A 26,884-nucleotide genomic window follows, 5' to 3' on the forward strand; every position below is an offset into this window, starting at 1 on the left:
TAGGTGGATTGGCCACGCTAAATTGCCCCGTAATTGGAAAAAGGGAATTGGGCATTCTAAATTAATTTTTTAAAAAGGAAAATGATTTGAGAGTGATCTTAACTAAAATACAATATTGCACATTCGAAAAGATTTTACACTGTACGTTAATCAGCCTTGGTCATTTTCCCATTCCCTCAGACATGTTATTATAAGACCATAAGACATAGGAGCAGAATTAGGCCACTCGGCCCATCGAGTCTGCTCCGTCATTCAATCGTGGCTGATATTTTCTCATCCCCATTCTCCTGCCTTCTCCCCATAACCTCTGATCTCTTTATTAATCAAGAACTTATCTATCTCTGTCTTAAATACACTCAGTGACTTGGCCTCCACAGCCTTCTGCACAAAGAGTTCCACAGATTCACCACCCTCTGGCTGAAGACATTCCTCCTCATCTATATTTTAAGGAATCGTCCCTTTAGTCTGAGATGGTGTCCTCTGCTTCTAGTTTTTACTGCAAGTGGAAACATCCTCTCCAAGCCCACTCTATCCAGGCCTCGCAGTATCCTATAAGTTTCAATAAGATTCCCGCTCATCCTTTTAAACTCCAATGAGTACAGACCAAGTGTCCTCAACCGTTCCTCATACGACAAGTTCTTCATTCCAGGGATCATTATTGTGAACCTCCTCTGGACCCTCTCTAAGGCCAGCACATCCTTCCTTAGATACAGGGCCAAAACTGCTCACAATACTTCAAATGGGTTCTGATCAGAGTGTTCTACAGCCTCCGAATTGCGTCCCCGCTCTTGTATTCTAGACCTCTCGACATGAATGCTAACATTCCATTTGCCTTCATAACTGCCAACTAATTGTGCAATTTGATTATTTATGTCATTGCATCGAAAACTCACCATGTATTTGTTTTTCGACGAACATATGGAGATAAACTGGAAAGAAAATGAATGAAGTGAAGAGATGAGCAATATTTCAATAATATTCAGTCTAATCCACGAGCATGGAATTGGTCAAGTCAAAAACTGTGATTGGCATCGGAAAATTATTGAACGGACTGTTATGGGTCAGGGTTCAGAGAACCACAAAGTGTATCATGGCATTCACCTGACCCACGACTTTTAATAGATTGTCGTTATGGGGAGCACACTGGCCCACTTTACAGGTGTGATGCAACAGAGATCGAAAGTACTTGTAAAACAAAACTATATATTTATTTATGAATCCAGTTAACACTTTATAAACCCACAGTGAACATCTTAACAACAATCAACACCATAATCCCCACAGATACAATATTCTATAAGTAACCCTTCATAACTTTCCTAACACCATCCTGAGACCAAAATACCATTTTTACAGAAAGGCAGCAGGTTTAAATTCGCTACAGAAACAGGTATTACTTTGAAATCCTCAAATAATCTGGAGACAGTATTTAGATTGCAGAGAGAGATCAATATACAGCTGCTTGCTTTGCCTGCAGCTATCCAGCTCTCAAAACGAAACTAAAACACACTGTAGCTGCCTGCTCAAAAACGAAAGTGAAAGGCAGACAGCCCAGCTCCACCCACACTCTGACTTCACTGAAGCTATTTGATAAACACCCATTTCTTAAATGTACATCCACTACAGATATTTCATAAACACCCATTTCTTAAAGGTACTCTCACATGACAGGTCGAAGACACCACTCCAGCCATATTATCTGTTGCTTGGCTTAACTACATCTTCACTCACTTGCTTGCCAATTCAATATCCTCAAATTTGCTTTTAACCCTTCATTATTTTAACCAATTTTCCATCCATCCAAATCTTGAAACTTCTTATCACATATTGCACCCTGATATTTGGGTGGGAGCAAATTAGTCATTCCAATTTCATTGAGGATGTGCATCATGATTTCGCTGTTATATCTTTCAAATTCAATGCACGAGTTTCTGCCATAATGTTTTCCTTACAAAAGGGATAAATAAGATGTTGTCTATCAATGCAATAAATTATTTTATATGCACTATAAAAAGAGTTATGAACAATATTCTGCTGTTCCCGCAGTTGGAAATACTGGACATTATTAACAATTACGTTGCAATAATTAGAAAACTTGATTTTAATTCTCAGTTTCAAGTAACAAAAATTGATCGGGACCTTCGTCTCTCTAACTTATTCCATCATCCAGCAACCTATTGTTCAATTTTTCATATAAATTCATCTACTTTCTCAGCCACAGGCACGTCCGTAAGAAGATTTGTCCACGAGGGCAGCTAGTAGATGTAACCATTTGCCTATTCAAGCACGCCCTTCGATCAATTCCGAAAGTGGCTGACTTGTTTGTGGCCTCAATGTCAAGCGTCACCTATCCACCACAACAATTAACTCCCATGCCTAACTCAACAATTAACGTATTTCATTCCTAGACTTAAATCGTCATTCAAAATGAATAATACAATAAAAACAATCTGACGAGAGAACAGATTGCTCCTTAACTGCGTCAAAAATAGACATTAGCTACAATATGATTAGGAATAACTGATCAACATTTTCTAATACGACCACACTTTAATCCGAAACTTGTCTGGGCGAATCATTTCTATAACTTGCCTTAAAAAGTGGACAGAAACAACACACTGTAATCGAGCTGCCGTCATGTGAAAGACAACTGCAGGTATAACGAGATTGTCCTATATTGTAACTCAAAGGCCGTTGCAGTGAATGCTCACATTTAATTTGTCTACCTTATTACTTGCTGTGCATCGGTACTTTTTGTTGCCTGTACGAGGACACTCAGTTTCCTCTGGCTGCAGCCCTCATTTTTCTTTTTTGCTCAACACCTCGTCTCTTACCCTTCTCAAATCACCCTCAAACATGTTATCATGCATATTTATATTGTTGAGATACTTGGCAAAAACAGTCATGGTCGCTTCATCCCACTCATTAACATGAGTTGCAAATATTTGAGACGTCGCGAATTATCGGTCTGCAACACGGCCAGTTACAGTTTACCAACCTGAAAATAATCTATTGATGCATATTCAGTGCTTCTAATTCTCCATGTGACTATCTTCCTTTCAAAATACCATGACCATATCGCCCCATGACTCCTTGAATGCATCTCTTATCAAATACATTTTTGAAATTCAAATATCAAGCACCCAAATTTTCTCTTTTAGTCGGTCTACTCAATTCTCAAAGAACCATGATTGTATTTTATATTCAAACACGGGTACCTTTCAAATAAATCCTTACTCTGATTTCAAATGTTCTGTTACATATCTCATCCCACTACTTCCTTAGTACTGGCCTTTCCCCAATGGAAGACGTTTTGTAACAGTTCCCCATAAAAATCAATCGGTAGAAGATTAACATAACTTATTGTTGTCGCTCTTCCACATTTCTATTTTCTATTGTCTAAATTTGAAAGGTCTGACTCCGGCCTTTATATTTTGCTCCCAAATCAAAATCTCCCCAGCGAACATCTTACTCATTTTTACACCGACAACACAGCGCAGAATCAGCAAAATCCCACTCAAATGCAACTATAATCATCTTTTTAATGCAGCATTTATTTTGGCTAAACATCCCAATAACTTAACTGTTTGAGGATTCGCAACATCCACCAACTCGACAATCCGTTTGTGCGCTAAAACACTCCATTTATGAATAATCGAAATTCAATAAACAAGTGGAATTTTCACAGTGAAAATAACTCGGAAACAGCCCACATTTCTTCAGTCCGTCAGTTGAGACCGTTATCGAAAGGTGTCCTTCGAAACAAGGGTCTCTCGCTATCTGGGATTCAAATGTAAACGACCAGAGATCCATACTCACCCATTCCAAGAAGTAGCGAGTGATAAATCATTGTCATTAGCGTTTCAGACACTCTCTCCGGATATTTCTGTCTGTTGTACTCTCCTGGATGACCTGTGCGCTGTTGTTGGTTCAGGATTGCTGAGGTCAAAGAACAAATGGCAAGAGTACCGTCATCACAAAACAAATCACTTTGTTAAAAGTGTTCAAGACGTCACTAAGGAACAGATAACAGAACTGCAGAGTTATTTGCCATGTTCTCTGAACGTGGATGTGCCATTTACTGAAAAACAACTAGAAAGGGGCAATGGCCTCTGGCCTAAACAGCGACGCCCACATCACGTGAATGAATAAATATATTTAAATAACTGTCTGCACAGTAAGAAGTCTTACAACACCAGGTTAAAGTCCAACAGGTTTGTTTCAAACACCAGCTTTCGGAGCACTGCTCCTTCTCCACCCGAGGAAGGAGCAGGGCTCCGAAAGCTAGTGTTTGAAACAAACCTGTTGGACTTTAAACTGGTGTTGTAAGACTTCTTACTGTGCTCACCCCAGTCCAACGCCGGCATCTCCACATCATAAATAAATGTCTATCAGTGCACGGCTGATGACTCCTGCTTCGAAATTTCCTATTCGCTATTCTCTTATTGAAGTTGATTAGTACTGAGTTTAGGAGGAACTTCTTCACCCAAAGGGTTGTGAATCTATGGAATTCCTTGCCCAGTGAAGCAGTTGAGGCACCTTCATTAAATGTTTTTAAGTAAAGATGGATAGTTTTTTGAAGAATAAAGGGATTAAGGGTTATGGTCTTCGGGCTGGAAAGTGGAGCTGAGTCCACAAAAGATCAGCCATGATCTCATTGAATGGCGGAGCAGGCTCGAGGGGCCAGATGGCCTACCCCTGCTCCTAGTTCTTACGTTCTTATTATTTTAACACTCTTATATATATTCACACCATTGATACCTTCACCCTGAGGGGTAACATTTTGATGAAATGTTTTCACACTGCTGAATGCCTTCACGTCACAGGTGAAACATTGTCTTCGCAGAATATTCCATCCCATTCTCAACCAGTGAATTGCAAAGCTTGAGCATAATATTCTTGATTTCTCTTTTCAGAAACAACAGTTGTAAAAGTCCTGAGAGAATTGCGCTTCAACTACAGAGATTTGTGGCTCAAATGGATCTCAGCACAAGCTCGAAGTCGAACATCGGTTCACTAATTGTAACTCAAAAATATTGTGTCTAAAGTGCAGAACCTCTGAATTAACGGTATTAGATTCAGGATACCAGACTGCCAGTCAGAAATATTCTCAATCACCGACCCCTGCTTGATCCGTTCATATTTATCTCTAAACTAATAGCCAACATTTCAAAACCACCTCCGCTTGACTAATTCTTTGATCAGTTGTGCCCATGCTGTGCTGTTATGATGTAGTATAACCGTCATCGACCCGTGTAAATATTACCGGGATATCTGCAATAAACAAACAAAAACAGACACAAGCAAAATGCGTTGAGAGCGAGCGAGAGGCGCAGAGCGAAAGAGAAGACGATATGAAATGTCCAGTTGTGTACTGTCAACTTAATCAAACTTTAAGTTGTGTACATAGACGGAAACATAACCTGCATAAAACTTTAACAGCATGAATTCTTTGGAAAAGAAAATCCTCCATGGGCCGGCACCATTGCGTAATTGTGTGCACGATACAGGAACCAGTGTGAAGGTGCACAAGTAGGTTGATGCTAAATTAGCATGATGAGAAGTAAAGGCCCAAGAGGGGACATCTTCCTTTGTGTGAAAAGAAGCTACATTCTAATCACAGTTACGCTTGCACACCATTCACGTCTATTTTTGCAATAGGCGGAATGCAACCCGAAATACAGAAAAATACGCACGACATTGCAGCATCCAAACCACTTGTCTTATGTCTACTAGCATGTTTCCTATTTAAATATTGTGAAATTTTTAAAAGTGGATAATATATTGATATCAATCCAACATATGAAGATATTTGGCATTATCTTGTGAAATACCTGAATATGCATTATTTTAGCTGATCAAATGTTCTGTGTGAATGTTTGCCTTTAAATTAATTTTATTGCAAGCATCTATCAAAGCAGATTACAGCAAGTAAACACCCCGGGAAACTGTCTTCTGTCTACTAGCATGTTTCCTATTTAAATATTGTGAAATTTAAAAAGTGGATAATATATTGATATCAATCCAACACTTGAAGATATTTGGCATTATCTTGTCAAATACCTGAATATGCATTCTTTTAACTGATCAAATGTTCTGTGTGAATATTTGCCTTTAAATTAATTTTATTATGAGCATCTATCAAAGCAGATTGCAGCAAATAAACACCCCGGGAAACATACATCCCAACAATCAACAATACAGTCTGTTTTCCCCTTTTTCACACCCCCCCCCCCCCCCTCCTCCTCCTCCCCCACCCCTCTGCGATGAATAGCTTCCAGAACACGGTCACAAATATCCTCCACTTTTTCTCAACCCTGCCTGCAGAGCTCCTTAACTCATAGGTTATCTTCTCCAGTCATACAGGTCACCTAATCAAGCTGCTACCCCCGGCGGCGATGCCAACAGCCACTCCAGCAAAATCCGCTGCCATGCAATCAGAGAGGCGAAGGCCAAGACATCGGCCGTCCTCGTCTCCATGAGCTCCGGCTTCTCTGAAAACCCAAATATTGACACCAAAGGTTCCGGGTCCACCTCCTCCTCCACTATCCTGGCTAAGACAGTGAACACTCCCGCCCAGAAGCCTCCCAATTTTTTTGCAACCACAACCCATGTGCGCGTGATTCGCTGGCCCCCGCCCACACCTCTCACACACATCTGCTATCCCCTGAACCAACCCACACATTCTCGCCCGAGGCATATGCACCCTGTGCACCACCTTAAACTGTGTCATCCTTGCACAAGAGGAGGTCCCGTTAATTAGCCCCTGGTTGTTGTCGAGTAAAGAGTCAAGACATCTGCTTCTTTTCCCAAAATACCTTTATTTTGCTTAGAACACACTCAGGAGCAAACCTATTCATCATATCACATGCTCGGAAGGCCACCTGTAGCCTCTTTCTATTATCAGTGCCAATTATTGGATCAATGAGACATCTAATTGGAATGTTTCTTTACCCATTCCTTAACACCGTTTACCCTACGCAGTGCCTCACTCCATACTCCTCTCAACTCCGCTTCCCATTTCACCTTGATCGTTACCACCCACTCACCTCCCTGCTCCCCCAGCCACTTGTATATATCCCCAATTCTCCCTTCCCCTTCCACATCCGGAAGCACAGTCGCTCCCGCAGGGTGCATCACGGCAACCGAGGGAACCCCCTCCAGACCTTTTGCGCAAAGTCCCAAAGCTGCAGATACCTGAACTCACTCGCCCTCGACAGCTCTACCCTCTCTCTTAGCTCCACCAGACTGGCGGACCCTTCCTCCAAATACAAATACCTCACCTTGACCAGCCCCACTTCCCTCCACTTCCTGTATGCACTATTCACCCCTTCCCCCCCCCCCCCCCCCCCGCCCCCGCTCAAACCCATGATTCTCGCACAGCGGCATTAACACCGACATCCCTTCCACCATAACATGCCTCCCCAGCTAATTCCATATCTTTTACTGTGTGAATGTGATCCCACCCTTTCATAACGAGGCGAAGATGCCTCGGAATCCATTTGGAGGTAGAAACGTGAATTGAATCAAAATACGTAAGTTGGTTTATTTTTGTCCAGAATCATAAATATTTTTGTTTTTGCATAATCACCCGCTCAGAATATGAAATGAAATGAATGAATGAATGAAAAAATGAAATGAAAATCACTTATTGTCATAAGTAGGCTTCAATGAAGTTACTGTGAAAAGCCCCTAGTCGCCACATTCCGGCGCCTGTTCGGGGAGGCTGTTACGGGAATCGAACCATGCTGCTGGCCTGCCTTGGTCTGCTTTCAAAGCCAGCGATTTAGCCCAGTGTGCTAAACAGCCACTGGTTAACTGGAGAGGATACATTTTTGGAAATACAGAATAGTAGTTTTCTAACAGAGATTAATCTTATTTCTGTTCTACTGACCGCTCTGCAGGAACATAAACTGATTTTACCTTCCTGGACTGCGAATTGTGGGTAATGTTCAATGGCAGTGGTAGCTCGTGACCGACTTCGGATCATATGATAATTGTAATTCCCCTATGAATGCATTCAATGATTTCAGTGTTTAATATATTCCTTCAATCGAAATTCTTCACAACAGGGCGTTAGCAGTGCTGCCTCACGGCGCCGATGTCCCAGGTTCGATCCTGGCTCTGGGTCTCTTTCCGTGTGGAGTTTGCACATTCTCCCCGTGTTTGCCTGGGTTTCACTCCCACAACACAAAGATGTGCAGGATTTGTGGATTGGCCACGCTAAATTGCCCCTTAATTGTAAAAAAATTAATTGGGCCCACTAATTTTTTTTTCAAATGTTCACAATTAATATAGAAACAACAATTTTCAACCAGTCACTTGGAAAATCTACCCCTTTGCATCACAAGATGCAAGAAGTGACCAGTGTCCCAAAGATATTCACACACGGTTGGGAAATGCACAATCTTCCCATTTTAACGGAGTGAATCATTCACAAATCAGAGTTTCTATACCTTGGACAAATATTTAATTTCACAAAATGTCCTCGATCGTACAGGTTCAAACACAAAACATAAATCATTGTTACAGCTCTCACAATCAGCAAGTCAACTAACTTTGAATTTCAAACTACAGGATATAATTAACAGAAGAGAAAAAATAGAAACAAAGAACAAAGAAAATTACAGCACAGGAACAGGTCCTTCGGCCCTCCCAGCCTGCGCCGATCCAGATCCTTTATCTAAACCTGTCTCCTATTTTCCAAGGTCTACTTCCCTCTGTTCCCGCCCGTTCATATACATGTCTAGATGCCTCTTAAATGATGCTATCAAGTCAGAACATTTCACCGAAGTGTTTGGATCAGTGGATAATGACGCAAAAGTTAATCGTTCATTCACCCAGAGAGCGGGAGGAAATAATCCCTCGCTCAGGTAACATCTAGCCATTCATTCCGTTCTGACTAGGAGATAATTATCCACCAAATTGCAGGAACGTAATACTAATAGCATGAGAAATGAAACTGTACCCAGGACGTTAAGAAAATAATGGAGACTAATTTTCTCCTGCTTTCAGTTCAATGAGTTCAGACCAGAAGCTGGCGAATTGAGAGGAATGATTGCAAGGAAGTTGTGGCACAGATTGCAGCTTTGCAGTCTAATCTCCCTATTCAAAGAGGATTGTATTGCCTGAGAGAGAGTGCAGTGAAATTTCACCATATTGATCCCGGGACAGTAGACTGGTTCTATGGAAGAGATCTTGGGTCGAGTGGCCCTGTCATGGGGCAGCACGGTAGCATGGTGGTTAGCATAAATGCTTCACAGCTCCAGAGTCCCAGGTTCGATTCCCGGCTGGGTCACTGTCTGTGCGGAGTCTGCACGTCCTCCCCGTGTGTGCGTGGGTTTCCTCCGGGTGCTCCGGTTTCCTCCCACAGTCCAAAGATGTGCGGGTTAGGTGGATTGGCCATGCTAAATTGCCCATAGTGTCATAAAATGTAAGGTTAAGGGGGGGTTGTTGGGTTACGTGTATAGGGTGGATACGTGGGTTTGAGTAGGGTGATCATTGCTCGGCACAACATCGAGGGCCGCAGGGCCTGTTCTGTGCTGTACTGTTCTATGTTCTATGTTCTATTAGTGGAATTGCGAGGGGGATGTAATGGAATTGTATAAAATTCTGAGAGAGCTGGCTAGATTGGATGGAGGGATGTTGATGCCTTTGGCCTGTAGGGGGCGTGTCGGATGTTATGGAATAAATTGGAACAAATAGCAGAAATTGGCTAGTTGAAAGAAGATAGAGGGTGGTGGTTGATGGCAAATGTTCAGAATGGAGTTAAGTTACGAGTGGCGTACCACAAGGATCTGTTCTGGGGCCGTTGCTGTTTGTCATTTTTATAAATGACCTAGAGGAGGGCACAGAAGGTTGGGTGAGTAAATTTGCAGACGACACTACAGTCGGTGGAGTTGTCGACAGTGTGGAAGGATGTTGCAGGTTACAGAGGGACATAGATAAACTGCAGAGCTGGGCTAAGAGGTGGCAAATGGAGTTTAATGTAGAGAAGTGTGAGGTGATTCACTTTGGAAAGAATAACAGGAATGCGGACTATTTGGCTAATGGTAAAATTCATCTCGGTGTCCATGTACATAGATCCCTGAAAGTTGCCACCCAGGTTGATAGGGTTGTGAAGAAGGCCTATGGTGTGTTGGCCTTTATTGGTAGAGGAATCGAGTTCCGGATCCATGAGGTCAGGTTGCAGCTGTACAAAACTCTAGTACGGCCGCATTTGGAGTATTGCGTACAGTTCTGGTCACCTCATTATGGGAAGAACGTGGAAGCTTTGGAACGGGTGCAGAGGAGATTTACCAGGATGTTGCCTGGTATGGAGGGAAAATCTTATGAGGAAAGGCTGATGGACGAGGTTGTTTTCGTTAGAGAGAAGAAGGTTAAGAGGTGACTTAATAGAGGCATACAAAATGATCAGAGGGTTAGATAGGGTGGACAGTGAGAGCCTTCTCCCGCGGATGGAGGTGGCTAGCACGAGGGGACATAGCCTTAAATTGAGGGGTAATAGATAAAGGACAGAGGTCAGAGGTAGGTTTTTTACGCCAAGAGTGGTGAGGCCATGGAATGCCCTACCTGCAACAGTAGTGCACTCGCCAACATTGAGGGCATTTAAAAGTTTATTGGATAAGCATATGGATGATAATGGCATAGTGTAGGTTAGATGGCCATTAGTTTTTGACTTCCCATGTCGGTGCAACATAGTGGGCCGAAGGGCCTGTACTGCGCTGTATCGTTCTATGTTCTATGTTCTAAGTGGTCACAGTCTCAGGATACATGTTGGCCATTTAGGCCTGAGATGAGGAGTAATCTCGTCACTCAGAGATGTGGAATTCTCCACCACAGAAGGTTGTTAATGCCAATTCAATAAATATGCGAAATAAGGGAATAGATATATTTATGAACTTTGAAGGTATCAGTGAGTATGCAGTGAACGCGACAGTATGGATATAAGATAAGAGTTCAGCTATGCTCATTGTAAATCGTGCAGCAGGCTGGTAGCATTCCATGCACTGCAAATACACTACAGTAACCGGCCACGGTTCCTATGACAGCACTTTCAAACCCACGAGCACTACCATCTAGAAGAACAAGAGCAGCAGATACCTGGGAGCCCCACCACCTGGCGGTTCCCCTCCAAGTCATTCACCACCCTGACTTGGAAATATATCGCTGTTCCTTCGCTGTTGCTGGGGCAACATCCTGGAACTCACTCCCTAACAGCACAGTGGGTGTTCCTACACCTCAAGGACTGCAGCAGTTCAAGAAGGCAGCTCACTTTCACCAGCTGGAGGGCAAGTAGGGATGGGCAATAAATACTGGCCGAACCAGCGACACCAACATCCCGTTAAATTTTGTTCAAATTCTGGAGAAGCGCCGAAGGGCCGATTCGTACTTTATATGTGTAGATGCTTGTTTATGTGTATGTTTGTTTGTGTGCATGTGTATATAGAACATACAAAAATGCAGCACTGAGCAGGCTCTTTGTTCCACGATGTTGTGCCAAACCTGGGTCCTATATTAATCATAGATTATCGTAGAATTTACAGTGCAGAAGGAGGCCACCCGGCCCATCGAGTCAACACCTCCAGCCTATCCCCATAACCCAGCAACCCCACCCAACACTAAGGGCAATTATGGACACTAAGGGCAATTTATCATGGCCAATCCACCTAACCTGCACATCTTTGGACTGTGGGAAGAAACCGGAGGAAACCCACGCTCACACGGGGAGGATGTGCAGACTCTGCACAGACAGTGACCCAAGCCGGAATCGAACCTGGGACCCTAGAACAGTGAAGCAATTGTGCTATCCACAATGCTACTGTGCTGCCCTTAAGAACAAATTAATCTACACTCCATTATCCTACCCTAATCCATGTACCTATCCAAACGCCGTTTGAAGGTCTCTAATGCTTCTGACTCCACTATTTCCACAAGCAGTACATTCCACGCCCCCACTACTCTCTGGGTAAAGAACCTACCTCTGACATCCGCCCTATATCTTCCACCATTCACCTTAAATTTATGGCCCCTAGTAATGGTTTGTTCCACCTGGGAAAAATTCTCTGACTGTCTACCTATTCCCCTGATCATCTTATAAACCTCTATCAAGTCGCCCCTCATCCTTCGCCGTTCTAATGAGAAAAGGCCGAGCACCCTCAACCTTTCCTCGTAAGACCTACTTGCATACGTGCAGTGCGGTCAGCCTAATTTGAAGGTGTACCTGCGAAGGAGACCCAAGGAGTTTGAGTGAAGGAAAGCATCCAGCCGAGGGCAGCAGAGCAGAGCTACTGATCAGCTGTTCTGGGGAAATTTGCATACGTGCAGTGTGGTCAGCCTAATTTGAAGGTGGTTTGTGGAGGGGCTGTTGTCAAGTGACAGTTAAACCCGAAACACTTCGTCAGTGTTTCCCACCCTACCTCCTCCTCTAACCAACCCCCCCCCCCCCCCCCCCGCCACCCCACGGACGTTGGGAAGCGGGAGCAGGGGCCTGTCGTGAATGTGAGTGAGTGCCTTTAAATTTGCTTACCTTTCAGCGGGAGCAGGGTTTGAGGGAATATCAGGTAAGCTCTTCCTTTATTTTTATTTTTCTTGTTATTTTTCTAATCTAGAGGTGATGTCAGGGAAGGCAGTCCAATGCTCCTCCTGCAGAATGTTTGAGGTGAGGAACACCATCAGTGTCCCTGCTGATTTCATCTGTGGGAAGTGCACCCAACTCCAGCTCCTCAAAAACCGTGTTAGGGACCTGGAGCTTGAGCTGGATGAACTTCGGATCATTCGGGAGGCAGAGGGGGTCATAGCTAGGAGCTTCAGGGAAGTAGTTACACAAAAGACTGGAGATAGATGGGTAACTGTAAGAGGGACTGGGAAGAAGCAGTCAGTGCAGGGAACGCCTGCGGTCGTTCCCCTGAGTAACAAGTATACCGTTTTGGATACTTGTGGGGGGGGGGACTTACCAGGGGTAAGCCATGGGGTACGGGCCTCTGGCACGGAGTCTGTCCCTGTTGCTCAGAAGGGAAGGGGGGAAAGGAGTAGAACATTAGTAATTGGGGACTCAATAGTCAGGGGCACAGATAGGAGATTTTGTGGGAGTGAGAGAGACTCACGTTTGGTATTTTGCCTCCCAGGTGCAAGGGTACATGATGTCTCATATCGTGTTTTCCGGGTCCTTAAGGGGGAGGGGGAGAAGCCCCAATTCGTAGTCCACATTGGCACTAACGATATAGGTAGGAAAGGGGACAAGGATGTCAGGCAGGCCTTTAGGGAGCTAGGATGGAAGCTCAGAGCGAGAACAAACAGAGTTGTTATCTCTGGGTTGTTGCCCGTGCCACGTGATAGTGAGATGAGGAAGAGGAAGAGAGAGCAATTAAACACGTGGCTACAGGGATGGTGCAGGCGTGAGGGATTCAGATTTCTGGATAACTGGGGCTCTTTCTGGGGAAGGTGGGACCTCTATAGACAGGATGGTCTACATCTGAACCTGAGGGGCACCAATATCCTGGGGGGCAGATTTGTTAGTGCTCTTTTGGGGGGGTTTAAACTAATTCAGCAGGGGCATGGGAACCTGGATTGTAGTTTTGGGGTACGGGAGATTGAGAGTATAGAGATCAGGAGCACAGATTTGACTTCGCAGGAGGGTGCTAGTGTTCAGGTAGGTGGTTTGAAGTGTGTCTACTTCAATGCCAGGAGTATACGAAATAAGGTAGGGGAACTGGCAGCATGGGTTGGTACCTGGGACTTCGATGTTGTGGCCATTTCAGAGACATGGATAGAGCAGGGACAGGAATGGTTGTTGCAGGTTCCGGGATTTAGGTGTTTTAGTAAGCTCAGAGAATGGGGCAAAAGAGGTGGAGGTGTGGCGCTGCTAGTCAAGGACAGTATTACGGTGGCGGGAAGGATGCTAGATGGGGACTCTTCTTCCGAGGTAGTATGGGCTGAGGTTAGAAACAGGAAAGGAGAGGTCACCCTGTTGGGAGTTTTCTATAGGCCACCTAATAGTTCTAGGGATGTAGAGGAAAGGATGGCGAAGATGATTCTGGAAAAGAGCGAAAGTAACAGGGTAGTTGTAATGGGAGACTTTAACTTTCCAAATATTGACTGGAAAAGATATAGTTCGAGTACATTACATGGGTCGTTCTTTGTACAATGTGTGCAGGAGGGTTTCCTGACACAATATGTTGACAGGCCAACAAGAGGCGAGGCCACATTGGATTTGGTTTTGGGTAATGAACAAGGCCAGGTGTTAGATCTGGAGGTAGGTGAGCACTTTGGAAACAGTGACCATAATTCGGTGACCTTTATGTTAGTGATGGAAAGGGATAAGTATACCCCGCAGGGCAAGAGTTATAGCTGGGGGAAGGGCAATTATGATGCCATTAGACATGAGTTAGGATGTGTAGGTTGGAGAAGTAGGCTGCAAGGGTTGGGCACACTGGATATGTGGAGCTTGTTCAAGGAACAGCTATTGCATGTTCTTGATAAGTACGTACCAGTCAGGCAGGGAGGAAGGGGTCGAGCGAGGGAACCGTGGTTCACCAAAGAAGCGGAATCTCTTGTTAAGAGGAAGAAGGAGGCCTATGTGAAGATGAGGCGTGAAGTTTCAGTTGGGGCGCTTGATAGTTACAAGGAAGCGAGGAAGGATCTAAAGAGAGAGCTGAGACGAGCAAGGAGGGGACATGAGAAGTCTTTGGCAGGTAGGATCAAGGAAAACCCAAAAGCTTTCTATAGGTATGTCAGGAATAAAAGAATGACCAGGATAAGAGTAGGGCCAGTCAAGGACAGTGGTGGCAAGTTGTGTGTGGAGGCTGAGGAGGTAAGCGAGATACTAAATGAATACTTTTCGTCAGTATTCACTCAGGAAAAAGATAATGTTGTGGAGGAGAATGCTGAGACCCAGGCTATTAGAATAGATGGCATTGAGGTGCGTAGGGAAGAAGTGTTGGCATTCTGGACAAGGTGAAAATAGATAAGTCCCCGGGGCCTGATGGGATTTATCCTAGTATTCTCTGGGAAGCCAGGGAAGAGATTGCTGAGCCTTTGGCTTTGATTTTTATGTCATCACTGGCTGCAGGAATAGTGCCAGAGGACTGGAGGATAGCAAATGTGGTCCCTTTGTTCAAGAAGGGGAGTAGAGATAACCCCGGTATCTATAGGCCGGTGAGCCTCACGTCTGTTGTGGGTAAAGTCTTGGAGAGGATTATAAGAGATACGATTTATAATCATCTAGATAGGAATAATATAATTAGGGATAGTCAGCATGGTTTTGTGAAAGGTAGGTCATGCCTCACAAACCTTATCAAGTTCTTTGAGAAGGTGACTGAACAGGTAGACGAGGGTAGAGCAGTTGATGTGGTGTATATGGATTTCATTAAAGCGTTTGATAAGGTTTCCCATGGTGCAGCAGGGTAGCATGGTGGTTAGCATAAATGCTTCACAGCTCCAGGGTCCCAGGTTCGATTCCCGGCTGGGTCACTGTCTGTGGGGAGTCTGCACGTCCTCCCCCTGTGTGCGTGGATTTCCTCCGGGTGCTCCGGTTTCCTCCCACAGTCCAAAGATGTGCGGGTTAGGTGGATTGGCCATGCTAAATTGCCCGTAGTGTCCTAATAAAAGTAAGGTTAAGGGGGGGTTGTTGGGTTACAAGTGTAGGGTGGATATGTGGGTTTGAGTAGGGTGATCATGGCTCGGCACAACATTGTGCGCCGAAGGGCCTGTTCTGTGCTGTACTGTTCTATGTTCTATGTTCTAATGTCGTCTATTGCAGAAAATGCGGAGGCTGGAGATTGACGGTGATTTCGAGATGTGGATCAGAAATTGGCTAGTTGAAAGAAGACAGAGGGTAGTGGTTGATGACAAATGTTCAGAATGGAGTTCAGTTACGAGTGGCGTACCACAAGGATCTGTTCTGGGGCCGTTGCTGTTTGTCATTTTTATAAATGACCTACAGGAGGGCACAGAAGGTTGGGTAAGTAAATTTGCAGACGACACTAAAGTCGGTGGAGTTGTCGACCGTGTGGAATGATGTTGCAGGTTACAGAGGGACATAGATAAGCTGCAGAGCTGGGCTGAGATGTGGCAAATGGAGTTTAATGTGGAGAAGTGTGAGGTGATTCACTTTGGAAAGAATAACAGGAATGCGGAATATTTGGCTAATGATAAAACTCTTAGCAGTGTGGATAAGCAGAGGGATCTCGGTGTCCATGTACATAGATCCCTGAAAGTTGCCACCCAGGTTGATAGGGTTGTGAAGAAGGCCTATTGTGTGTTGGCCTTTATTGGTAGAGGGATTGAGTTCCGGAGCCATGAGGTCATGTTGCAGCTGTACAAAACTCTGGTACGGCCGCATTTGGAGTATTGCGTACAGTTCTGGTCGCCTCATTATAGGAAGGACGTGGAAGCTTTGGAACGGGTGCAGAGGAGATTTACCAGGATGTTGCCTGGTATGGAGGGAAAATCTTATCAGGAAAGGCTGATGGACTTGAGGTTGTTTTCGTTAGAGAGAAGAAGGTTAAGAGGTGACTTAATAGAGGCATACAAAATGATCAGACGGTTAGATAGGGTGGACAGTGAGAGCCTTCTCCCGCGCATGGAGGTGGCTAGCACGAGGGGACATAACCTTAAATTGAGGGGTAATAGTTATAGGACAGACGTCAGAGGTAGGTTTTTTACGCAAAGAGTGGTGAGGCCGTGGAATGCCCTACCTGCAACAGTAGTGCACTCGCCAACATTGAGGGCATTTAAAAGTTTATTGGATAAGCATATGGATGATAATGGCTTAGTATAGGTTAGATGGCCTTTAGTTTTTGACTTCCCATGTCGGTGCAACATCGTGGGCCGAAGGGCCTGTACTGCGCTGTATTGTTCCATGTTCTATTCCAGGCAACATCCTGGTAAATCTCCTTTGCGCCTTTTCCAAATCTTCCACATCCTTCCTAAAATGAGGTGTATATGTCTATGTGTGTATATTTGTATGTTTGTATGTTTGTATGTGGGTATGTGTGTATGTTTGTATTTGTATGTGGGTATGTTTGTATGTTTGTATTTGTATGTGTGTATGTATGTATGTATGCGTGTATGTTTGTATGTGTGTAAGTTTATATGTGCGTATGTTTGGATGTGTGTATATGTTGCATGTGAATATGTTTGTGTGTTTGTATGTTTGTATGTGGGTGTGTTTGTATGTGTGTATGTTTGTATATGTGTATGTTTGTATGTGTGTTTGATGTTTGTGTTTGTATATGTGTATGTTTGTACGTGTGTTTGTATGTTTGTATTTGTGTATGTTTGTTTGCGTGTGTCTATGTGTGCATGTCTGTATATGTGTATGTTTGTATGTATGTGTGTGTAAGTTTGCATGTTTGTATGTGTGTATGTTTGCATGTCACTTCGAAGCGTGCTATGGAGGTCGCAAAATCCGTCCCATTTTTCTAATACTGACAAAGAGAAAAGAAATAGCATCCACCACGTTGGATAGCAATAATGTACCAAAAATCCAAATTTAAAGTTCCACATGTAATATGCATGTTAAATTCTCCTGCGGGAAATTACACACTCAGGCAGCTGAACCGAACTAAACAGAGCATTACACATGAGGGTAACGATGCTAATGTACGCACAAGGGACATCAATACTGTTTGACATGCACATTAGTTGTAATGACCATTCCTTACGGAAACACAGCATCAGCTGTGGGGGAGGCAGTGACGGTGTGTTATTGCCACTAGATTGATAAACCAGAGTAATGCCTTGGGGACCCGGAAGATAGTGACATTTCAATTTCATAAACAGGCAATTAAAAATAATGTAAAGATTGTCGTAAAATCCGTCTGCTTCAGCAATGCGCTTTCGGGGAAGAAATTGACCATCATTACCTGGTTTGACATACACGTGACTCCAGATCCACAGCAATGTGGCTGACATTGAAATACCGCTCAGTTACTTAAATCCTAAAATTACTCAAAAGCTAATTATCCTCGTGGATCGTTGATCATTGTATACCAAAGAAACTTAGGGAAGGACTGATCGAGTAAGCCTGGGCCAAGAAGGTGATTTCACCCTGTTCACAATTAATATGTGCCATAAAGTTGGATAAGTGGCCTCCTTCCAAATGTATTCATTTATTAAAAAACAACATAGTGACCGCACTGGTTATGTGGACATGCATAAATAGGTGAGGCAAGATTTTACAATTCATTATTGCAAGTAACTATTCACGTTGCTCATTTCTCTGTTTCATCAACGCTACTCTAAAGTGCGCCATTCATACCTTTAGCTGCGCCCTGGAGCAGTGGTTAGCACTATCGTGGTTAGCACCGGCGCCGGGGACCCGGGTTCGATCCCGGCCCTCGGTCAGTGTCCGTGTGGAGTTTGCACATTCTCCCCGTGTCTGCATGGGCCTCAGCCCCACAACCCAAAGATGTGCAGGGTCGGTGGATTGGCCACACTAAATTGCCCCTTAATTGAAAAACAATTTGAATACTCTAAATTCATATTAAAAATTACCTTAAAATGGATCTTTATTGCTGTGCCTTTGAAAATGCGAGACAAGAGCTTTGAACAGAGTTACAGATCACAGAAGGAACCAAGGTAAATTTTCGTCAAATGAATGAAGCACATTCCAAACTAATCGGCATAGACGGCATTTCCAATAACTAATGCTTATCGATGTGGCAGATTACATATTTTGTTACGCAGTCCTTTCTGTGATGGAATCAGTATTGCATTGTGGCTCCGAGGCGGTAATCTAGAACATGCTTCTGGAAAGTGGGCGTGTGCACCGACCGACCGGCGCTTCACTTGCACAGCACAATGATTTGGGGGAATGGGGTCATGTGACCCAGAGGGGAGGCAACATCTGAGATGATTGCAAGGGATAGGACACAGAGCAGAGATAGGGAGACGCCTGAAAGGATGTCCTCGGAAGAAAACAGGCGGAGGAGACAGGAGGAGATCACTTTAGGATTAAAGGAAGGTCTGAAAGAGAGAAACTGCAAGGAAAAGTGAAAGTAAACACTGAAAAAGTGAAAGTTAATATTGCTAAAATAATGAATGTACAGCAGAATGCTTAGTAACTGATGAGGGTCCAAAATAAGCCCTTCTGATCGAGAACGGCTGGGAAAGGTTCACATATCGGTATAACCTGCCTATGGAGCGAATTTGAACTTTAAGAGCTGTGGTGTTCAACCTGGCTGAATCGCTGAGTTTGTGATAGCGGTCTAGTATTGTGATGTAAAATCTGAGATAGCGGGCTAGTATTGTGCATCGGGAATACAGGGGAATGGATACTCCAGAGGCGAGATTCAAACAAAGTCAGGTGGGTTTGTCTTTGAGCCATTCAGAGTTGCAGAGGTATTTGAAGACGATTTCAAGACGATATACTCAAATATGAAGATTTGAATCCTCCTGGCGAGAGCCTGAGTTTCCAATAGATTTTCAGAAGTCTAGGTTCTAAACTTCCAATGGGATCTGTCCTCGGTCTCGGTGCTAAAGCTTCAAATGGATCTGTCCTAGGTCTCGGTGCTAAAACTTCAATTGGATCTGTCCTCCCTCTAGGTGCTAAAACCTCAATGTGATCTCTCCTAGGTCTAGATGCTAACGCTTCAATGGGATCAGTCCGAGGTCTCGGTGCTAAAGCTTCTTTGGGATCTGTCCTAGGCCTCGGTGCTAAAGCTTCAATGGGATCAGTCCTCTGTCTAGGTGCTAAAGCCTCAATGGGATCTGTCTTAGGTTCACGTGCTAAAGCTTCAAGGGGATCTCTCCTAGGCCTAGTTCTAAAGCTGCAATGAGTTCTGTCCTAGGTCTAGGTGCTAAAGCTTCAATTGGGATCTGTCCTCGGTCTAGGTGTTAAAGCTTCAATGGGATTTGTCCTACGTCAAGGTTCTAAAGCTTCAATGGGATTTGTCCTACGTCAAGGTTCTAAAGCTGCAATGGGATTTGTCTTCGGTCTCGGTGCTAAAGCCTCAATGGGATCTGTCTTAGGTCTAGGTGCTAAAGCTTCAGTGGGATCTGTCCTGGCTGAAGTTTCACTTAATTCGCACAGTGGCGGGTCAGTCACAATTTCCCTATTAAGACTTCCGGTGGCGGCGATGACGTAGGAAGCCGCACGTTTAGGGGCTCCCGATTCAAACGGACTTTTCGGCTCTTTTTAGAGCCCAAAACGGAATGTTTTCGACGTCTCCCGGTGGGAGAAGGTGTGGTGATCAACTTTCTCCACATTTAATGCCTCGAACTCGGAGTGGAAAGCGGGAAAAAATGGCAGCAGCTCCCCAGAAAAAACGGGGGAAGGATTCCAAAATGGCGGCCGGCGGACACCAGAGGAGTGGAGGCCGTGGGCGCAGGAGCAGCAAGCTGCTCTCCTGCGCTGTTTTGCAGATGTTAATGCTGAGGTGCTGAGCTCTCTGCAGGAAACAAATAAAAAGCTTTTGGAGATTCAGACGACCCAGGGTGCTGCCATCCAGGCGTTGCAGGAGCGGGCTGCTGAACGAGAGGAGGAGGCCGTGGTCCTCGTAAGTAAGGTGTAGGGGCACGAGGCACTCCATAAGAAGTGACAAGACCGCTTCGAGGAGCTTGATCTCTGCATGAGGTGGAAGAATCTGAGGATCTTGGGCCTTGCGGAGGGGCTGTAGGGGTTGGATCTGACAACCTACATGGCCATGATGCTGAACTCGCTACTGGGGGCAGGATCTTTCCATCTGCTCCTGGAGCTGGAGGGAGCCCACAGAGTACTGGCCAGGAGGCCTAAGGAGAATAAACCCCCGCGTGCGGTGCTGGTGAGGTTCCACCGGTTCAGTGATCGGGAGTGCGTGCTGTGCTGGGCCAAGAGATTGAAGAACAGCAATTGGGAGAATGGGGTAGTACGGATCTACCAGGATTGGAGTGCGGAGGTGGCTAAGCGGCGGTCCGGGTTTAATCGGATGAAGGAGGTGCTCTATAAGAAGAAAATAAAGTTTGGAATGTTGCAGCCTGCGCGCTTGTGGGTAACTTATTTGGAGCGGCATTATTATTTTGAGTACCCGGAGGAGGCATGGGCCTTTGTGCAGACGGAGAATCTGGACTTGAACTAGGGGTTGGGGCTTGCGGGGTCGGTTGTAATGCTTTATTGCTGGTTTCTGCTGTTGCTGTGTTTTTTCTGTACTTTTTTAATTTTGATATGGTTATTTATTGGGGTGTTGTTCTGTTTTTTTGTTGGGGGGCATTGTTTGAGTTTTGTATTTTGCAGAGGGGGTTGGGGGGTTTGTTATATTTTGTATAGGGTTGGGGGTGTGGAGTGGGGCTGGTATTTGGGAGCTGTTCGTCCCCGCGCTGGAGCGGTGCCTTGAGGAGTGACAGGATGGGGGACGATCCCACTTTGGGAGGTGTCGAGTTTTTGGCGGGAGTTTCCGGGGTCAGCAGAAGTTAGTTGACCCACGGAAGTACAATGGAGGAATGGTAATGGCTAGGAGGGTTCCTAGCCTGGGGGGGAGGGAGGGGGGAAAGGGGAATACCGGGTTGCTGCTGGCAGGGTCAGGAAGGAGCTGGTGTGGGCCGGAGGGACAGAGGTGAGGTGTTGTCGCTGTGGGGACTGGGTCAGGTGGGGGCTGCTAGCCTGGGGCGGGCAGTCGACGGGCTATGGCTAATCGACGGGGGAGGGGGGCGGGACGCCCTCTGATCCGGTTGGTCACCTGGAATGCGAGAGGACTGAATGGGCCGGTGAAGCGGTCTAAGGTACTTGCTCATCTGAGGGGGCTAAAGGCACATGTGGCAATGCTTCAGGAGACCCACCTGAAGGTGGCGGACCAGGTCCGTCTGAGGAAAGGGTGGTGGGGCAGATTTTCCACTCCGGGTTGGATGTGAAGAACCGGGGAGTGGCGATTCTGGTGGGGCAAAATGTGTCGTTTGAGGCATCTGAGGTGGTGGCGGATAAGGGGGGTAGGTTTGTTATGGTAAGGGGCAGGCTACAGGGAAAGAAGGTGGTACTTGTTAGTGTGTATGCCCCAAATTGGGATGATGCGGGCTTTATGAGGCGTATGCTGGGACGTGTCCCGGACCTACAGGCGGGAGGTCTGATTATGGGGGGGGGACTTCAATACGGTGTTGGATCCTTCACTGGATCGGTCCAGTTGAAGGACGGGTAGGAGGCCGGCGCCAGCCAAGTTGCTGAGGGGGTTTATGGACCAGATGGGAGGGATGGACCCATGGAGGTTTGTGAGGCCGAGGGCACGGGAGTACTCTTTCTTCTCCCATGTTCATAGGGTGTATTCTCGGATAGTCTTCTTCGTGGTGAGAAGGGGACTGATCCCGAGAGTGGAGAAGGCCGAATATTCGGCCATTGCAATCTCCGACCACGCTCTACATTGGATGGAGTTGGAGATGGGGAGGTGCGGGACCAGTGCCCGTTGTGGTGGTTGGATGTGGGGTTGTTGGTGGAGGAGGTATGCAGGAGGGTCCGGGCAAGTATTGAGGGGTACCTCGAGGTGAATGATACGGGGGAGGTCCGGGTGGGGATGGTCTGGGAAGCCCTGAAGGCAGTGATTCGTGGGGAGCTGATATCCATCCGGGCACACAGGATGAGGAGTGAGAGCAGTGAGAGGGATAGACTGGTGGGGACGATCCTGGAGGTAGATAGGAGGTACGCAGAGGCACCAGAGGAGGGATTGTTGGGGGAGAGGCGCAGCCTACAGGCTAAATTTGATTTGTTGACCACTAGAAAGGCGGAGGCTATAAACAGTGGAGGAAGGCACAAGGGGCAGTGCATGAACATGGTGAAAAGGCGAGTAGGATGCTGGCTCATCAGCTCCGCAAGCGGGATGCGGCTAGGGAAATTGCTGGAATGAGGGATAAGAGTGGGAATGTGGTGTGGAAGGGGTATGAGGTCTTCAAGGACTTTTACGGGGAACTGTACCGGTCAGAGCCAATGGTGGAGAGGAGAGGAATGGAGAGTTTTCTCGACGGGCTATCTTTCCCGAAGGTGCAGGAGGAGCAGGTGGAAGGGTTGGGGGCGCCGATTGAGCTGGAGGAGCTGGTTAAGGGGATCGGGCAGATACAGTCAGGGAAGGCGCCGGGGCCGGATGGGTTCAAGGTGGAGTTTTATAAAAAGTTTGTGGACCTAGTGGGGCTCCTGCTGGTGCGGACACTTAATGAGGCGTGGGAAGGGGGGACTTTGCCCCCCGACGATGTCGTGGGCACTGATTTCTTTAATCTTAAAGAGGGACAAGGACCCCCAGCCGTGTGGTTTGTACAGGCCCACATATCTCCTTAATGTGGATGCCAAGGTGCTGGCAAAGATCCTGGCCACCAGGATAGAGGACTGTGTTCCAGGGGTTGTACACGAGGACAAGACAGGTTTTGTTAAGGGAAGGCAGCTGAACACGAATGTGCGGAGGTTGCTGAATGTGATCATGATGCCGGCAATTGAGGGGGAGGCTGAGATAGTGGTGGCGCTGGATGCGGAGAAGGCCTTCGATAGAGTGGAGTGGGGGTACTTATGGGAGGTGTTGGGGAGGTTTGGATTTGGTGAAAGGTTTATTAGATGGGTGAGGCTGCTATATGATGGCGTATGTGGCCATGAATGGGAGGAGGTCGGAGTACTTCCGGCTTTATCGAGGGACCAGGCAGGGTTGCCCCCTGTCCCCCTTGTTTTTTGCATTGGCAGTCGAACCATTGGCGATGGTGTTGAGGGATTCAGGAAGGTGGAGGGGTTTGGTGCGGGGTGGGGAGGAACATAGGGTGTCCTTGTATGCCGATGACCTGTTACTGTATGTGGCGGACCCGGTGGGAGGGATGCCGGGGGTGATGGAGCGGCTAGCTGAGTTTGGGACCCTCTCAGGCTATAAACTAAATCTAGGCAAGAGTGAGGTGTTTGTGGTGCACCCTGGGGACCAGGAGGAGAGAATTGGTAAACTGCCGTTTAGGAGGGCAGGGGAGAGTTTTAGGTACCTGGGGGTGCAGGTGGCCAGGGACTGGGGGACTCTTCACAAGCATAATTTCACCAGGCTTGTTGATCAGATGGAGGAGGAGCTCAAGAGGTGGGACATGCTGCCATTGTCGTTGGCGGGGAGGGTGCAGTCCGTCAAAATGACGGTGCTTCCGAGGTTCTTGTTCCTCTTTCAGTTCCTGCCCATCTTCATCCCTAGGGCCTTCTTTAGGAGGGTGACTAGCAGTATTTTGAGCTTTGTGTGGGCGCATGGGACTCCGAGAGTGAAGAGGGTTTTCCTGGAGCGAGGGAGGGATAGAGGCGGGCTGGCGCTGCCCAACCTTTTGGGGTACTATTGTGCGGCCAATGTGTCAATGGTGCGTAAATGGGTGATGGAGGGGGGGGGGGGGGTGGCGTGGATTAAGTGGTCACTGGATAGACATATAGATGAAAATGGAATAGTGTAGGTCAGATAGGCTTCAGATGGTTTCGCAGGTCGGCGCAACATCGAGGGCCGAAGGGCCCGTACTGCGCTGTAGTGTTCTATGTTCTAATGGAGATGGCGTATTGTAGAGGTATGAATCTGGGCGCCCTGGTAACGGCGCCGTTGCCGCTCTCTCCTAAGAGGTATACCATGAGCCCGGTGGTGGCGGCGACCCTAAGAATCTGGGGACAGTGGAGACGGCATAGGGGGGAAACAGGGGGCTCGATGGAGGCTCCATTAGGTGGAAATCATCGGTTCATCCCGGGGAACACTGATGGGGGATTTAGGGGGTGGTATCGGGTGGGCATCAGTAAATTGAGGGACCTGTTCATTGGCGGGAGGTTTGCGGGCCTGGGGGAACTGGAAGATAAATTTGGGCTCCCCCAAGGGAACATGTTCAGGTACTTGCATGTAAAGGCGTTTGCTAGGCGACAGGTGGAGGAATTTCCTTTGTTGCCCTCGCGGGGGGCGATGGACAGAGTGCTTTCGGGGTTGTGGGTCGGAGAGGGGAAGGTGTCTGACATCTATAAGGTAATGCAGGAGGTGGAGGAGACGTCAGTGGAGGAGCTGAAGGCTAAATGGGAGGGGGAACTAGGGGAGCAGATAGAGGATGGAACTTGAGCGGATGCCTTGGAGAGAGTCAACTCTTCCTCCTCATGTGCGAGGCTTAGTCTCATCCAATTTAAGGTGCTGCATCGGGCCCATATGTCTGTGACTCGGATGAGTAGTTCTTTGGGGGTGAGGACAGGTGCAGCAGGTGTTCGGGGAGTCCAGCGAATCATGCCCATATTTTCTGGGCATGCCCGGCACTGGAAGAATTCTGGAAGGGGGTGACGGGAACCGTGTCGAGGGTGGTTGGATCCAGGGTCAAACCAGGGTGGGGACTCGCGATTTTTGGAGTTGCGGCGGAGCCGGGAGTGCAGGAGGTGAAAGAGGTCGGTGTTCTGGCCTTTGCGTCCCTAGTAGCCCGGCGGAGGATCCTGATGCAGTGGAAGGATGCGAGGCCCCCAAGTGTGGAGACCTGGATCAGTGACATGGCGGGATTTATAAAATTGGAGAGGGTCAAATTTGCCCTGAGAGAATCAGTACAAGGGTTCTATAAACGGTGGCAGCCTTTTCTGGACTTTCTGGCTCAATGATAGGTATCTTGGTCAATAGCAGCAGCAACCCGGGGGGGGGGGGGGAGGAGGGTGTTCTTTATTGTTTTATGAGCTTTATTCTCATTTCAGTGTTCTTGATTAGCAAACATTGTCTACTTTCAGCAAAAGTGTCCTGATCAGTAAGCAGAAAACATCTGGTTAGGCTCACAAAGAAATATTAAATATTGGGGCAGCTGCATGACACTTTATGGAAGTTTGAGCACCAAACTAATTATTTGAATCAGCAAAATTCGGTAAAATCCAACGCCTTGTGTTATGTTGTTTTCTTGTATAGTTGGAAAATGACAGGTAGATCTGTAAGTAGGAAGCTTTTTAGTTTGTCAGGCAGATAGTAAGGCAGAGGGGGCGGTAGGTAGCTAGCTATGTAAGAAGGAAGATATGTATGGAGGGAAGAAGGAAGATAGGTAGACTGGTAGATGGACAGGCTGGTAGGGAAGCAGGCAGTGGCAAATAGGCTGACAGGTAAATAGGTTGGAAGGCAGATAGACAGGCAGATAGCTGGGGAGGCAGCTAGACAGTCAGGCGGGTAAGACATGAGGAGGCGGTGGCGTCATCCTATTGTCATTGGACTGCTAATCCTGAAATATCAGGTATCGCTCTCTGGAACCGGGTACAAATTCCACAAAAGCAGATGGTGTAATTTTAAATCAATGATAAGAAAATTAGCAGTAAACGGCGATGAAGAGCCAGGAAATCATTGTGGATTGTGAAAACAAAACGTCTTCTGAATATGTGGCCACATCAACAGCTATGCCAATGACCATAAGTTTCCCTCCACTTATGTCAAATGCAAATAGGGATGAAGTTTTTTTTTTAAATGGACTCTTGAAATTAACCGTGAGAATCATATTCCTGGGAGACCATCCTGTATTAAATCATATCTGGACCCGATTCAATGCCTTGATGCATTCTAACGCATTAAACAGAGATGCAATGCTGAAGCTGTAGAACAGGTGCTTTGACCACAGCTGGAAGCATGTGTGCAATTTTGGCCACCACATTGCCGGATGGACAGAGTTTCCAATGGCGAGAGTAGAGTGGGGATTTAAAAGACAGGGACTGGAAATTGCAACGATAACGAAAGGTTAAACAGAGTCGAGTTGGTTTCGTTCCAACAGGCGAGGCTGAAGGATGACCGCATTGAACCATTGAACCACACAAGGCTATGTGGGGCCGAGATACAGAGGGAAGATCGAGCTGAGGGATCAAGTCCCTCCAGAAATAATGTTTACATTTAGTTTTTAAGTAAAAGCTGATAGGGAGATTGAAAGCGGTCACCAGGTTTTTTTTGTTTACACTGCTCGCGGTTGGCGCCTGGAACCCTGGGCCTGGTATGTTTGTTGAGGCTGAAAT

General features: G+C 46.4%; 1 protein-coding gene across 1 annotated transcript in view; it reads right to left on the bottom strand.

Annotated features, from left to right (window-relative positions):
- Positions 1 to 26,884, bottom strand: part of LOC119955052 — a 104,355-nt gene that overhangs the window by 70,240 nt on the left and 7,231 nt on the right. Inside the window, exons 2-3 of the mRNA XM_038780890.1 lie at positions 3,820 to 3,939; positions 894 to 929 (exon numbers count right to left, since the gene is read on the bottom strand). Of these exons, the coding sequence (XP_038636818.1) occupies positions 894 to 929; positions 3,820 to 3,856 (73 nt within the window). The 5' untranslated portion in view covers positions 3,857 to 3,939. The remainder of the gene's footprint in view (positions 1 to 893; positions 930 to 3,819; positions 3,940 to 26,884) is intronic.

This window comes from Scyliorhinus canicula, chromosome 20, assembly GCF_902713615.1.
Source record: "Scyliorhinus canicula chromosome 20, sScyCan1.1, whole genome shotgun sequence".
Lineage (NCBI taxonomy): Eukaryota > Metazoa > Chordata > Chondrichthyes > Carcharhiniformes > Scyliorhinidae > Scyliorhinus > Scyliorhinus canicula.